Source organism: Pipistrellus kuhlii, unplaced genomic scaffold, assembly GCF_014108245.1.
Source record: "Pipistrellus kuhlii isolate mPipKuh1 unplaced genomic scaffold, mPipKuh1.p scaffold_m20_p_3, whole genome shotgun sequence".
NCBI lineage: Eukaryota > Metazoa > Chordata > Mammalia > Chiroptera > Vespertilionidae > Pipistrellus > Pipistrellus kuhlii.
Genome location: NW_023425529.1, coordinates 96,034,237 through 96,050,371, shown reverse-complemented (window position 1 = coordinate 96,050,371; position 16,135 = coordinate 96,034,237). Strand labels below are relative to the sequence as shown.

Genomic DNA, 16,135 nt, shown 5'->3' with positions numbered 1-16,135 from the left:
AACTGTGAAGACTACCGAGCAGCTGTGGGGCCTTGACCAGTGCGGACACGCGGAATCCACAGAAAGGTTGGATTTTGCCAGGGATAATGTAGGGTGTCTGTGTCCTGGCAGCAAAAGTGGCAGCTGCAAAAGCTGCGGCCTCTGTGGCTGCAGACAAAAGCACACGCGCTGGGACCGCGGAAATCTGTGTCCACAAAAGCCCCTCCCCTCCCCGCTGTTGGCTCTGGCGTGATTTGAGAGAGTGGACGGGGGTCCCCAAGGTTGCTAATAATGGGGTTCTCTAGGTAGCAACCCATTCTGATTAGACATGGAGGGAGAACATAGGAGTTGGAAAGCAGTCTGTTTGTAAGTGCTCGCAGACTGGCCCATCTCGCACCTAGGCTGGTTCCCCTACAACCCTTTGCTTCTGATTACAAAGGAGAGATCGACCAGATTGGCTGGCCCTGAGATAAGACAGGGGGAAACAGCTTTTCTGGAAGCTGAGAAGCAGAGAGGGGAGAAATCCTCCGGGATTCAGCTCCCAGGCAAAAAAACGGTATTGAGTGCCATAGAAAAAGAAGGCTAGAACAGCCAAAAAGACGGGGACATCAATCCAGAAACACTGCCACCTAGGGGCTGGAGTACAAACTGTGTTTCTTACTAGTTTTATTTAATCAAAAACCAAGAAACTAATAAATCGCCATCTTAAAATCAAGGACTAGTTTACAACACTGAGGTGCAGCAGAATGCAGGGAACTGCAATACTGTCTGGACTGAGAAACAGGTGTGCCAAACAGATTAATGGAAGAAGTGAATGGCCTTCACAACTGCCCACTGTTTTTGCTAATTTTTTTAATTTTTATTTTATTTTCATTTTTTGCATCTTTTACTTAAGAAATGGATTTTTTCCTTTTTTCCTTAACTTTTTAATTATTACATTTTTAGGTTCAATCAGCATTATTACTACTACTATTTAACTATTATTCTAACTACTATTTTAGGTTCAATCAGCATTATTGCTACTACTATTTTTTTAAGTGCCATTTTATTTTCTCTTAATTTTACATTGGAATTAGTGTTCTTCATTCTATCTCCAATCCCCTTTAGCATTATTTACCCTATCTCAACACGACCTTTACACCATCACTCTCTTCCTAACCTTCCCCATTTTGCTATTCTGTTTATCTTAACCCTTTCCTCCTTTAGATTTTCCCATTTCAGAAAAAAAGACGCACACAGACTGAGGGGGAAGAGATGGAAAAAGGTTTTCCAGACGAATGGAAATGAAAACAAAGCTGGGGTAGCAATACTTGTATCTGACAAATTAGATCTCAAAGTGAAGGACATAACACGAGATAATGAAGGCCACTTCATAATACTAAAGGGAACAATCCAACAAGAAGAAATAACCCTGGTAAATATATATGCACCCAATACAGGAGCAACCAAATACATAAAAAAACTGCTGGAGGACATTAAGAGAGAGATTAATAGCAATACAATCATAGTAGGAGATTTTAATACCCCACTGTCACCCTTCGACAAATCATCTAAACAAAAAAACAGAAAAGAAATATCAATCCTAAGTGACTCACTAGACCAGATGGAATTAATTGACATCTTCAGAACACTCCACCCCAAAGCCACAGAATATACATTCTTCTCAAGTGCACATGGGACATTCTCAAAGATAGACCACATTTTGGGTCATAGGCAAAGTCTCTTCAAATTCAAGAAGATAGAAATCATATCAAGTATCTTCTCAGACCATAATGGCATAAAACTGGAAATTAACTACAATAAAAATAATCCAAAGAAATCAAACACATGGAGACTAAACAGCACGCTATTAAACAAGGACTGGGTTACCAGAGAAATCAAGGAAGAAATTAAAAACATCCTGGAAACAAATGACAATGAAAACACAACAATCCAAAATCTATGGGACACAGCAAAAGCAGTCTTGAGAGGGAAGTTCATATCCTTACAAGCCTATTGCAAAAAACTAGAAAAAAGGGTAACAGATGATCTAACTCTACAACTCGAAGAGTTAGAAAAGGAGCAACAAGAAAAGCCCAGTGTAAGCAGAAGGAAGGAAATAACAAAAACCAGAGCAGAGATAAGTGACATAGAGACCAAAGAAACAATACATAAGATCAACAAAATCAAGAGCTTGTTCTTTGAAAGGATAAACAAGATTGATGAACCCCTAGCCAGGCTAACCAAGAAACAAAGAGAGAGGACCCAAAAAAACAAAATCAGAAATGAAAGAGGTGAAATAACAATAGACCCCGCCAAAATACAAAGCTTTGTTACAAAATACTACAAACAACTCTATTCCAACAATCTGGACAACCTGGTGGAAAAGGACAAATTCCCAAAAAAATACAACCTTCCAAAACTCAATCAGGAAGAATCTAAAAATCTTAATAGACCAGTGACTTTGGAAGAAATTAAAACAGTCATCAAAAAGCTTCCAGCACACAAAAGTTGGGGACCAGATGGCTTCATAGGAAAGTTTTACCAAACATTCAAGGAAGAACTAAAACCTGCCCTCTTCAGACTATTCCAAAAAATTCAAGAGGAAGGAACACTTCCAAACTCCTTCTATGAAGCCAGCATCACCATAATACCAAAACCAGATACAGACAACACAATGAAAGAGAATTACAGGCCAATATCCCTCATGAACATAGATGCCAAAATCCTCAACAAAATTCTAGCAAGTTGGCTCCAGCAGCACATCAGAAAGATCATACACCATGACCAAGTAGGATTTATTCCGGGAATGCAAGGGTGGTACAATATCCTCAAATCAATAAACGTGATACATTACATAAAAAATTGAGAGATAAAAATCATATAGTCATATCAATTGATGCAGAAAAAGCATTTGATAAAATCTAACACCCTTTCCTGATAAAAACTCTTAACAAGGTGGGAGTACAAGGATCATACCTCAACATAATAAAAGCTATATATGATAAACCCACAGCCAACATCATACTCAATGGGCAAAAACTAAAACCATTCCCTCTAAAAACAGGAACAAGACAGGGATACCCACTCTCACCACTCCTGTTTGACATAGTACTGGAAGTACTAGCCATTCCAATTAGACAAGAAGAGGAAATAAAAGGCATCCAAATTGGAAAAGAAGAAGTAAAATTATCTTTATTTGCAGATGACATGATATTGTACATAAAAAAACCAAAAGACTACATCAAAAAACTAATAGACGTCATAAATGAACTTGGCAATGTAGCAGGATACAAAATTAATGCCAAGAAATCTATGGCATTTCTATACACCAATAGTGAATTTACAGAAACAGAGACTAAAAAGGCAATTCCAGCCGAAGCCGGTTTGGCTCAGTGGTAGAGCATCGGTCTGCGGACTGAAAGGTCCCAGGTTCGATTCCGGTCAAGGGCATGTACATTGGTTGCAGGCACATCCCCGGTAGGGGGAGTGCAAGAGGCAACTGGTCAATGTTTCTCTCTCATCAACGTTTCTAGCTCTCTATCTCTCTCCCTTCCTCTCTGTAAAAAATCAATAAAAATATATATTTTTAAATAAATAAATAAATAAAAATAAATAAATAAAAAGGCAATTCCATTTACCATCGCACCAAAACAATTAAGATACCTAGGAATAAACTTAACTAAGGAGGTAAAATCCTATACATGGAAAACGACACGACACTGAAAAAAGAGATAGACGAAGATGTAAACAGATGGAAGAACATACCATGTTCATGGACTGGTAGAATCAACATCATTAAAATGTCCGTACTTCCTAAGGCAATTTATAGGTTCAATGCACCCCCCATTAAAATACCAATGGCAGACTTCCACACATGCGGCTACGTCAGCGCTGCACCCTGAGGGCTGTGCATCAGCGCAGCGAGACGGGAGGGGGGGGGGGCTTGCTGTGGCGGCAGCATGTGGTGATGGGAGCCCCCTGTGTGGGCCGCTGCCTGCACATATATTCGCGTCGAGCTGACAGCAGCAGAGCTTCGCTCACTCGTGTGCACAGACAGGCCTATGCACGCTTCTACCCCATGCTCCTGGTCAAGCAGGATGGCTCCACCATTCACATCCGATACTGGGAGCCCCAGCGAGTTCTGGCGATGCCTGTGGACCTGGATGCCCTGTCCCCAGAGGAGAGGCGGGCACGGTTCCACAAACGTGAGGCCCAACTCCGAGGGAAGAAGGAGGAGGAGGAGGAGCCAGAGCTCCCTGACAGCTTTGACCTAGAGCGGTACAAGCAGTTTTGGACCAAGAAGTGATCATGCCCACAAGCTGCCCTGGCTCAGGATGCTGTAGAAGGGGAGGGCATTCATCTTTAAATGGAGTGTCAGGATTTTAAATCCAAAAAAAAAAAAAAAAAAAAAATACCAATTGCATATTTCACTGACCTAGAAAGAACTCTCCAAAAATTCATTTGGAACAAAAAAGACCCTGAATAGCCACAGCAATTCTGAGAAAGAAAAGTAAAGTAGGAGGGATCTCAATACAAGATTTCAAGCTGTATTACAAAGCCACTGTTCTCAAAACAGCCTAGTACTGGCATAAGAACAGACATACAGATCAATGAAATAGAATAGAGAATCCAGATAATGTTATCACTGATAAAGGTTTAACCTCCAACATCTACAGATAGCTTATACAACTTAATAAAAGGAAGATAAATGACCCAATTAAAAATGGGCAATGGATCTAAATAGAATCTTCTCAAAAGAAAACAGAAGGAAGGCCAAGAGGCACATGAAAACATGCTCAAAGTCACTAATTATCCGAGAGATGCGAATCAAAACAACAATGCGGTACCATCTCACACCTGTCAGAATGGCCAACATCAACAAATCAACAAACGACAAGTGTTGGCGAGGTTGTGGAGAAAAAGGAATCCTCGTTCACTGCTGGTGGGAATGCAGACTGGTGCAACCACTGTGGAGAACAGTGTGGAGTTTCAAAAAACAAACAAACAAACAAACAAACAAACAAAAACCCTGAAAATGGAACTCCCATTTGACCCAGTAATCCCACTCCTAGAATAATATCCCCAGAAACTAGAAACACCAATCAGAAAGGATATATGCACCCCTATGTTCATAGCAGCACAATCTACAATAGCCAGGATTTGGAAACAGCCTAGGTGCCCATCAGCAGATGATTGGATCAAAATCTATGGTTCATCCCATTCTACACAATGGAATATTATGTTGCCATAAAAAAGAAGGAATTCTCATCATTTGCAGCAACCTGGATGGAATTGGAGAACATCATGCTGAGTGAAAAAAGCCAGCCGATGAAAGAGAAACACCACACTCATTTATGGATAATAAAGAACATTATAAACTGATGAACAAAAAGATAGATATAGAGACAGTAAAGCAACAAGCAGACTGTCAAATTATAGCGGGGAGGATAGGGAGATCTGAGGAAGATAGGAGATCAACAGAAGGACTTGTATACATGCATATTAGTACAACCAATGGACACAAAACTCTGGGAAGGGAGGGCATGTATGGGGGGGGGTGGCAATGGTATATGTACACAGATAATAATTTAATAAAAAAATAAAAAGAAAATAAATAATGCCATCTGATCTAGTTTATCATTAAAAGGCACTGTTTCCTGCACTAGCTGATTTTGCTCAGTGGATATAGGATTGGCCTGCAGACTGAAGGGTCCTGGGTTTGATTCTGGTCAAGGGCACATGCCTGGATTGTGGCTTGATCCACAGTAGGGGGTGTGCAGGAGGCAGCCAATCAATTATTCTCTCTCATCATTAACGTTTCTGTCTCTCTCTACTTCTCTCTTACTCTGAAATCAATAAAAACATTTTAAAAAAAGAGTCAGTTTCCTCATTGACTCTAGTCCCCTACTAAGACTATACTAGAGGCCCAGTGCATGAAATTCATGCATGGCAGAGGGGTGTCCCTCAGCCCAGACTGCACCCTCTCCAATCTGGGACACCTTAAGGGATGTCCAACTGCCTGTTTAAATGGGCGGTCGTACATCCCTCTCACAATCCAGGACTGCTGGCTCCCAACTGCCCTCCCCTTCAGGCCTTGTCCCCCACCCAACTGTCCTCCTTTTCAGGCTGGCTCCCCCCCAACTGCCCTCCCCTGCAATCCTGAGTGCCCCCCAACTGCCCTCCTCTACTGGCTTGGTCACCCCGAACTTCCCATAACTGCCCTCCCCTGCAGGCCATCTTGTGGCAACCATCTGTATCCACATGGGGACAGCCATCTTTGAGGACATGGGGGTGGCCATCTTGTGTCTTGGTGTGATGGTCAATTTGCATATTACTCTTTATTATATAGGATTGTTTTCCACCTCTCCTTAAATTTTTTTTCGTAAGTTTTTTTTTTTTATGTATATATTCAGGTGCTCCTATATTGGGTGCATATATATATTTACCAAAGTTACATCCTCTTGTTCAATTGATCCCTTTAGAATTATATAGTGGCTTTTATTGTCTCCTATTATGGCCTTCATTTTGACATCTAATTTGTCAGATATGAGAATTGCTACCACTGCTTTTTTTCATTTCTATTTGCATGGAAAAATTTTTTTCATCCCTTCTTCCTCAAACTATTTGAGTCTTATGTTCTGGGATGGGTCTCTGGTAGAGAGCACACATTTGGTTCATGTTTTCTTTTTTCCCACCATTTTTAATACATATATAATATATAACATATATATATATATATATATATATATATATATATATATATATATATATTTTTTTTTTTTTTTTTTAACAGAGGAAGGGAGAGAGAGAGTTAGAAACATTGATCAGCTGCCTCCTGCATGCCCACTATTGGGGATGTGCCCACAACCAGTGTACATGCCCTTGACCGGAACCGAACATGGGACCTTTCAATCTGCAGGCTGATGCTCTATCCACTGAGCAAAAGCATTTTCGGCGGTTCATGTTTTCTTATCTATTCAGCTATTCTATGTCTTTTGATTGGAGCATTTAAACCTTTAAGGTTATTATTGATAGGTGCTTGTTATTGCCATTTTAGTTCTTTTTTTTTTTCACTTCTTTTAAATTTATTGTCTAAAGTTTTACACATATCTCCTATTTCCCTGATTAGCCTTCCCCCGCCCCCTCCCAATCCATTCCCACCCAGGGCAAGCCCCCACTACCCCAGTGTGTCCATTGGTCATGCTAATATGCATGCATAAATGTCCTTTGGTTGCTCTCTAAACTCCTCTCCCCTGCCATATGCTATTGGATCTATTCTTGTTCATCAAATTATGTGGGTCATTTTATCTCACATATGAGTGAGATTATGTGATATTTATCTTTCTCTAACTAGTTTATTTTGCTTAGCATAATGCTCTCCAGTTCCATCCATGCAGTTGCAAATAGTAAAAGTTCCTTTTTAATAATAGCATAGTATTCCATTGTGCAGATGTACTTCATTTTGTTCCCCACTCATCTACTGATGGGTGCTTAGGTTGTTTCCAAATCTTAGCTATTGTAAATTGTGCTACTAGGAACATAGTGGTACACATATACTTTCTGGTTCGTATCTCTCGTTTCTTGGGAGATATTCCTAGAAGTGGGATCACTGGGTAAAATCTGAGTTCAATTTTGAGCTTTTTGAGGAAACCCCATACTGTCTTCTACCATGGCAGCACTAGTCTGCATTCCCACCAGCAGTGCATGAAGGTTCCTTTTTCTTCACAACCTCACCAGCACATGTTTTTTGTTGATTTGTTGATGATAGCCATTCTGACCATTGTTATTTTAATTTGCATCTCTCGGATGAGTAGTGACTTTGAGCATGTTTTCATATGTCTCTTGGCCTTATGTATGTCCTCTTTTGAAACATTTCTATTTAGGTCCTTTGCCCATTTTTTGATTGGGTTGTTTATCTTCCTTTTGTTAAGTTGTATGAGTTCTCTGTAAATTTTGAGGATTAAAACCTCATATGAAACTAGAGGCCCACTGAACAAAGACTAGTGCAGTAGGCATTCCTTCCCCTGGTTGCCAGCACTGTTTTTTCTCAGGCAACCCGTACCAGGCCGCAGCAGAGCCAAGCCTGCTGCCTTCAGCCTTCAGCAAAGCCTTCAGCCAGCAGTCTTCTGTGGAGCCTTCAGCCTGCAGCCTTCATGCTTGGCTGCAGCCATGGGAGAAACCTTCAATCTTCAGTCTTTGCTCAGGCAGAAGCTTCAGTCTTCACTCCGTGCCTGCCTATGAAATTAACCTGCCATATTTTGTGGGTTAATTTTCATACTCCTGATTCACTGGTGGGCATATTGGAGGTACGGTCAATTTAAATATTTGTCTACTATTAGGTAAGATACCATTGGCAAATACATTCTCCCTTGCAATGGGCTTTCTTCTTGTTTTGTTGATGGTTTCTTTAGCTGTGAAGAAACTTTTTGTTTTGATATAGAACCATTTGTTTATTTTTCTCCTTAGTCTCCATTTCCCTAAGAGCTGTGTCAGTAAAGATAGTGCTATAAAATATGTCTGCTATTTTGCTGCCTATGGAGTCTTGTAGGATTTTTATAGTTTCTCATCTTACTACATTTAAGTCCTTTAGTCATTTTGAGTTTGTTTTTGTATATGGTCTAAATTGTTGATCTTTTTGCATATATCTGGCCAAATTTCTTGGCACTATTTATTGAAGAGACTGTCTTGACTCCATTGTATACTCTTGCCTTCTTTGTCAAATATTAATTGAGCATAATGGCTTGGGTCGATTTCTGGGTTCTCTGTTCTGTTTCATTGGTCTGTATATCTGTTCTTGTGCCAATACCAGGCAGTTTTGAGAACAATGGCTTAGATATATAGCTTGATATCCGATATTGTGATCCCTTCAACTTTTTTCTTCTTTCCAGGATTTCTGTGGCTATTGTGGGTCTTTTTTAATTCCAGATAAATTTTTGAAGAGTTTGTTCTAGATCTTTGAAATATGCCATTGGTATTTTAATGGGGATGGCATTGAATCTGTAGATTGCTTTGGGTAGTAAGGACATTTTAATGATGTTAATTCTATCAATCCATGAACATGGTATGCTCTTTTACTTGTTTACTAGAGGCCTGGCGCACTAAATTCATGCACAACAGTGGGGGGAAGCAAGAGGGAGGGTTCCTCAGCCTGGCCTGAACCCTCTCCAATCTGGGACCCCTCTTGAAATCCTAAGTGTTTGCCTGCCTTATCACCCCTAACCACCTCTGCCTGCCTGCCTGCCTAATTCCACCTAACTGCTTCCCTACCTGCCTGATTGCCCTAACTTCTCCCCTACTGGCCTGATTGCCCCTAACTACCTCAGCCTTACCCCCACAGCTGGGATTCAATATTCCCTCCTGCTGCCAGTCACAGGCACCTGGGACCCAGGCTTCCCACCTTTTAGACAAATGCAGTCACCCAGGACCTGAGCTGGCTTCACCTGGGCCAGTCACAGATGTAGGGGATCATGGGAGGGCAGCTTTGCCTGGGCTGCAGAAACAGGTGCCTGGGACCAAGGGGCTGATGGCCTGTCCTTCTCCTGGGCTGCAGCACAGGCGCTGGTTCCTGGGACCATAAGACGGGCAGCTTGTCCATCTCCCAGGCCACAGGTTCAGTTGCAGCTACAAAGCCTTGGACCATGGGCTGGGAGGCTTGTCCCTCTCTCGGGCAGCAGCCTGCGTGGTACCCATTCCTCTCTCATGTGAGCTTATTTGTGCCTGGCTGGTCCCCATTCCTTGCTATCCAGTGTTGAGTGTCTGAGCCATTACAGCATGATGACAATTTGCATATTTTCTCTTTATTATATAGGATGTTTTCTCATATCTTTTTTTTTTCAATGTCCTATAGTTTTCTGAGTATAAGTCTTTTACCTCCTTAGTTAAGTTTATTTCCACATATCTTAATTTTGTTGGTGCAATTGTAATTTGGATTTTTTTCTCAATTCACTTTCTGTGAGTTCATTATTGGTGTATAAAAAGGCCAAGGATTTCTGGGCATTAATTTTGCATCCTGCTACATTGCAAAATTCATTTATTAGGCCTAATAGTTGTTGGTTTTTATTGAGTTTTTGGATTTTTCTATGTATAGTATCATGTCATTTGCAAATAAGGACAGTTTTACTTATTCTTTTCCTATGTGGATGCCTTTTATTTCTTCTTCTTGTCAGATCGCTGTGGCTAGCACTTCCTGAATTATGTCAAATAGTAGTGATGAGAGTGGGCAACCCTATCTTGTTCATGTTCTTAAGGGAAATGAGTTTAGTTTTTCCCATTGAGTATGATGTTGGCTGTAGGTTTGTCAGATAAGGCTTTTATGATGTGGAGGTATGATCCCTCTATTTCCACTTTGCTGAGAGTTTTTATCAAGAAAGGGAGTTGGATTTTGTCAAATGATTTTTCTGCATCAATTGATAGGACTATATGGTTTTTGTCTCTCAATTTAAGTCATGTATCACATTTATTGATTTGTGGATATTGTACCATTCTTGCATTCCCGGAATAAATCCCACTTGGTCATAGTTATGATCTTTCTAATGTAATTCTGTATCTGATTTGCTAGAATTTTGTTGAGGATTTTAGCACCTATGATCATCAAATATATTGGCCTGTATCTCTCTCTTTTTTGGAGCGGGGGGAGGGGGGCCGTTTCTTTATCTGGTTTTGGAATTGGTGTAATGCTGATTTCATAGAAAGAGCTTGGAAGTATGCCTTCCTCTTGAGTTTGTTTTTTTGTTTGTTTGTTTGTTTGTTTGTTGTTGTTGTTTTAATAGTCTGAGGATAGGTTTTAGTTCTTTGAATACTTGGTAGAACTCCCCTGTAAAGTCATCCTAGCCAGGGATTTTGTTTGCTGGAATATTTTTTATTACCTCTTCAACTTCTTTTTATTCTTTCTGATTGAGTTTTGGGAGCTTGTATTTTTCTAAGAATATGTCCATTTCATCTAGGTTGTCCATTTTGTTGGAATAGAGTTGTTCATAGTATTTTTTGATAATCATTTGTATTTCTGTGGGATCAGTTGTTATTTCACCTCTTTCATTTCTGATTTTGTTTATTTGAGTCCTTTTTCTTCGCTTCTTAGTGAGTATGGCTAGAGTTTCATCAATATTGTTGATCCTTATAAAGAACCAGCTCTTAGTTTCATTGATCTTCTGTGTTATTTTTTGGGTCTCTATGTTGTTTATTTCCACTCTGATCTTTATTATTTCCTTCCTTCTGTTTACTTTTGGCTTTTATTTTGCTTTCTTTCTAACTTTTTCAGTTTTGGGTTAGATAATTTATTACCATTTTCCTTTTCTTTTCTTTCTTTCTTTTTTTTTTTTTTTTTTTTTTTTTTTTTTTTTTGAAATAGGCCTTTAGAGTTATGAACTTTCCTCTCAAGTCTTCTTTCACTGTGTCCCATATACTTTTGATTGTTATGTTTTCATTGATGTTTGTTGCTATGATGCTTTTTATTTCTCCTTTAATCTTTTGGTAACTCAATCATTATTTAATAGCATGCTATTTAGCCTCCAAGTGTTTGATTTTTTTCATTGTAGTTGATTTTTAATTTTATGCCATTGTGATCTGAGAAGATGCTTGATTTCTACCTTCTTGAATTTGGTGAGACTTTGCCTGTGTCCCTATATGTGGTCTATCATTGAAAATGATCTGTGTACACTTGAGAAGAATGTGCATTCTGTGGTTTTAGGGTTAAATGTTCTGAAGATGTCAATTAAGTCCATCTGAACTAGTGAGTCATTTAGGATTGTTTCTTTGCTGTTTTTTTAGTTAGAGGGTTTATACAGTGGTGTTAGTGGGGTATTAAAGTCCCCTACTATGATTGTATTGCTGTCAATATCTCCTTTGATATCCCATAGAAGTTTTATGTATTTGGGTGCTCCTGTATTGAGAGCATATATGTTCACCAGAGATATATCTTCTTGTTGAATTGCTACCTTTAGAATTATTAAATAGCCTTCCTTATCTCTTGTTATGGCCTTCACCTTCAGGTCTAATTTGTCAGATATAAGTATTGCTACCACAGCTTTTGTTGTTCATTTTCTTTCCCCTGATGAAACTTTTCCCATCCCTTCACTATCAGTCTGTATGAGTCCTTTGTTCTGAGGTGTGTCTCCTGTAGACGGCAGATATATGGATTATGTTTTCTTATCCACTCAGCTACCTATGTCTTTTGATTGGGGCATTTAATCCATTTATACTTAAAGTTATTATTGTTAGGTACTTATTAGGGCCATTTTTATTCTTTATGCCTTTGCTACTGCTTCTTTTCCAATTTCTTTTTTTTACAGCAGACCCTTTGCATTTCTTGCATTGCTGGTTTGGTGGTGATAAACCCTTTTAGTCGTTTTTTTGTCTGATTTTCCTGATTTAGCCTTAAACTTTGATAGCCTTGCTGGGTAAAGTATTCTTGGATTCAGACCCTTGCTTTGCATCACTTTGTATATTTCACTCAATTCCCTTCTGGCCTGATATGTTTTTGTTGAGAAATCAGTCGATAATGTGATGAGAGATCCCTTGTAGGTAACTTTCTGTCTGTCTCTGGCAGCCTTCAAGTTTCTTATTTTTTCGTTGGTGTTTGCCAATTTAATTATAATGTGTCTTGGTATTAGTCTTTTTTATTTTACTTTTTGTTTAAAGTATTGCAAGTAGCAATACATCTCTCTCTCTCTCTTTTCCCCCCCCATTGACCTTCCCCAGGCCTCCCTACACCCCAGCACATGCCCTCACCCTCCCGCCAGTGTCATGCGTCCACTGGTTATGCTTATATGCATGCATACAAGTCCTTGGGTTGATCTCTTACCTCCCGCTCCATACCTCCTGAGCCTTGCCACTGTAGATTGACAGTCTGTTCGATGCTTCTCTGCCTCTGTATATATTTTTGTTGATCTGTTTATAAGTTCTTTATTATCCATAAATGAGTGAGATCATGTGGTCTTTTTCTTTCACTAACTGGCTTATTTCACTTAGCATAATGCTCTCTAGTTCCATCTATGCTGCTGCAAATGGTAAGAATTCCTACTTTTTAAAAAAATATATTTTATTGATTTTGTACAGAGAGGAAGAGAGAGAGATAGCAAGTTAGAAACATCGATGAGAGAGAGTCATCAATCAGCTGCCTCTTGTACACCCCCTACCGGAGATGTGCCCGCAACCAAGGTACATGCCCTTGACCGGAATCGAACCCGGGACACTTCAGTCCCCAAGCCGATGCTCTATCCATTGAGCCAAACCGGTTTTGGCAAGAATTCCTACTTTTTTATGGCAGCGTAGTATTCCATTGTATAGATGTACCACAGTTTTCTAATCCACTCGTGTGATGATGGGCATTTGGGCTGTTTCCAAATCTTAGCTACTGTAAATTGTGCTATGAACATAAGGGTGCATATATCCTTTCTGATTGGTGTTTCTGTTTTCTTGGGATATATTTCTAGTAGTGGAATTACTGGGTCAAATTACAGTTCCATTTTTTATTTTTTATTTTTTTTTGGAGGCAGGGGGTGGAGACACCATACTGTTCTCCACAGTGACTGCATCAGTCTGCATTCCCACCAGCAGTGAAGGAGGGTTCCTTTTTCTCTGCATCCTATTTAGCACTTGTCATTTGTTGATTTGTTGATGATTGCCATTCTGACAGGTGTGATATGGTACATCATTGTCATTTTGGTTTGCATCTCTTGGATGATGAGTGACTTTGAGCATGTTTTCATATGTCTCTTGGCTTTCTGAATGTCCTCTTTTGAAAAATGTCTATTTAGGTCCTTTGACCTTTTTTTTTTTTTTTTAATTGGGTTGTTTATCTTTCTTTTGTTAAGTTGTATGAGTTCTCTGAATATGTTTGAAATTATATCCTTATGGGAGATAACACTGGCAAATATGTTCTCCCATGCCACGGGCTTTCTTGTTGTTTTGCTGATGGTTTCTTTTGCTGTGCAGAAACTTTTAATTTTGATGTAGTCTCATTTGTTTATTTTCTCCTTAGTTTTCATTGTCCTAGGAGCTGTATCGGTAAAGATATTGCTACAACAAATGTCTGCTGTTTTGTTGCCTTTGTCTTTTTCTAAGATTTTTATGGTTTCCCATCTTAGGTTTAAATCCTTTATCTATTTTGAGTTTATTTTTGTGTATGGTGTAAGGTGGTGGTCTAGTTTCATTTTTTGCAAGTATCTGTCCAGTTTTCCCAACACCATTTATTGAAGAGGCTGTCTTGTCTCCATTGTATACTCTTGTCAAATATTTATTGAGTGTAATTGCTTGGGTCATTTCTGGGTTCACTGTTCTGTTCCATGGGGCTATATGTCTGTTCTTGTGCCAGTACCAGGCAGTTTTGAGAACAGTGGATTTGTAGTGTACCTTGATAAATGGTTGTGATTGCTCCCATATTGTTCTTCTTTCTCAAGATTGCTGCAGCTATTCAGGGTATTTTTTAATTCCAGATAAATTTTTGGAGCATTTATTCTAGGTCTTTGAAATATGCTGTTGGTATTTTAATGGGGCTTTCATTGAATTTATAGATTGCTTTTGGTAATATGGACATGGTATATTCTTCCATTTTTTCATGACTTACTCTGTCTTGTTTTTGTTGTTGTTGTTGTTTTAATATTTCATTGCTTCTTTATAGAGAGGAAGGGAGAGGGACAGAGAGTTAGAAACGTCGATGAGAGAGAAACATCAATCAGCTGCCTCCTGCGCACTCCCTACTGGGGATGTGCCCAAAACCAAGGTACATGCCCTTGATCAGAATCGAACCTGGGACCCTTCAGTCTGCAGGCCAAAGCTCTATCCACTGAGCCAAATCGGTTTCGGCCTCAGTCTTGCATTTTAGTGTTCTAATATTTTCTGAATACAGACCCTTTGTCTCCTTGGTTAAGTTTATTCTTAAGTATCTTAATTTTTTGTTTATTTGATTCAATGGTAAATGGGATTGTTTTTTAAATTTCTTTCTGTGAGTTCATTATTGGTGTATAGAAAAGCCATAAACTTCTGGGTGTTAATTTTGTATTCTGCTACATTGCCAAATATATTTTTTTAAGTCTAGTAGTTTTTTGGATGGAGTTTTTTTTGTTTTCTATGTACAATATCATCTCATCTGAGAATAAGGACAGTTTTACTTCTTCTTTTCCTATTTGGATGCCTTTTATTGCTTCTTCTTTTCTAATAGCAATGACTAGTACTTCCAGTACTATGTCGAACAGGAGTGGTGAGAGTGGGCATCCCTGTCTTGTTCCTGTTCTTAGGAGAAATGGTTTTAGTTTCTGCCCATTTAGTATGATGTTGGCTATGGGTTTGTCATATAGGGCTTTTATTGTATTGAGAAATGATCCTTCTATTCCCACCTTGCTGTGGGTTTTTATCAAGAAAGGGTGTTGGATTTTGTCAAATGCTTTTTCTACATTTATGGATATGATTATATGGTGTGTGTGTGTGTGTGTGTGTGTGTGTGTGTGTGTGTTTAATCTCTGTTTGTTTATGTGGTATATCACATTTATTGGCTTGTAGATATTGTCGCACCTTGCATACCTGGGAAAAATTATATTTGTTCATGGTGTATGATCTTTTTGATGTACTGCTGAATCCAATTTACTAGAATTTTGTTGAGGATTTTGGTGTCTATGTTCAGCAATATCGGCCTGTAATTCTCTTTCTCTGTAATTTCTTTAACTGTTTTTGTGATTAGGGTAATGCTGGCTTCAGAAGAGCTTGGATCATTCCTCTTGAATTTTTTTAATAGTTTGGAGAAGATAGGCTTTATTTCTTCTTTGAATGTTTGTTGGAAGTTTTTTAATCAAAAAACTGCTTCAATTTTTTTATTACTATTCAGATTTTTTTATTCCTCCTGTTTGAGTTTTGGAAGGTCTTTTTTTCCTTGGAATATGTCTATTTCTTCTAGTTTGATCAGCTTTTTGGAATGAGTTGCTCATAGTACTTTTTTATGATTCTTTGTATTTCTGTGGTTTCTGCTGATATTTCACCCATTTCACTTCTGATTTTGTTTATTTGGGTCCTCTCTCTTTGCTTCTTGGTGAGCCTGGATAGAGGTTCATCATTCTTTTTTATACTTTCAAAGAACCAACTCTTGGTTTCATTGAACTCTTGTATTTTTTTTTTTTGTCATTCATTTCTGCTCTGATTTTTATTATTTCCTTCCTTTTGCTCACACTGGGCTTTCCTTGTTGCT

The 16,135-nt window shown here is 38.9% G+C and overlaps 1 protein-coding gene across 1 annotated transcript; it reads left to right on the top strand.

Annotated features, from left to right (window-relative positions):
• The first annotated feature begins 3,904 nt into the window (after positions 1–3,904).
• LOC118729186 (39S ribosomal protein L55, mitochondrial-like) lies at positions 3,905–4,348 on the top strand. The gene has a single exon (XM_036456523.2). It carries the CDS (start codon positions 3,929–3,931, stop codon positions 4,265–4,267), a length of 339 nt encoding a protein of 112 aa, XP_036312416.1. The 5' UTR covers positions 3,905–3,928; the 3' UTR covers positions 4,268–4,348.
• Positions 4,349–16,135: the final 11,787 nt, after the last annotated feature.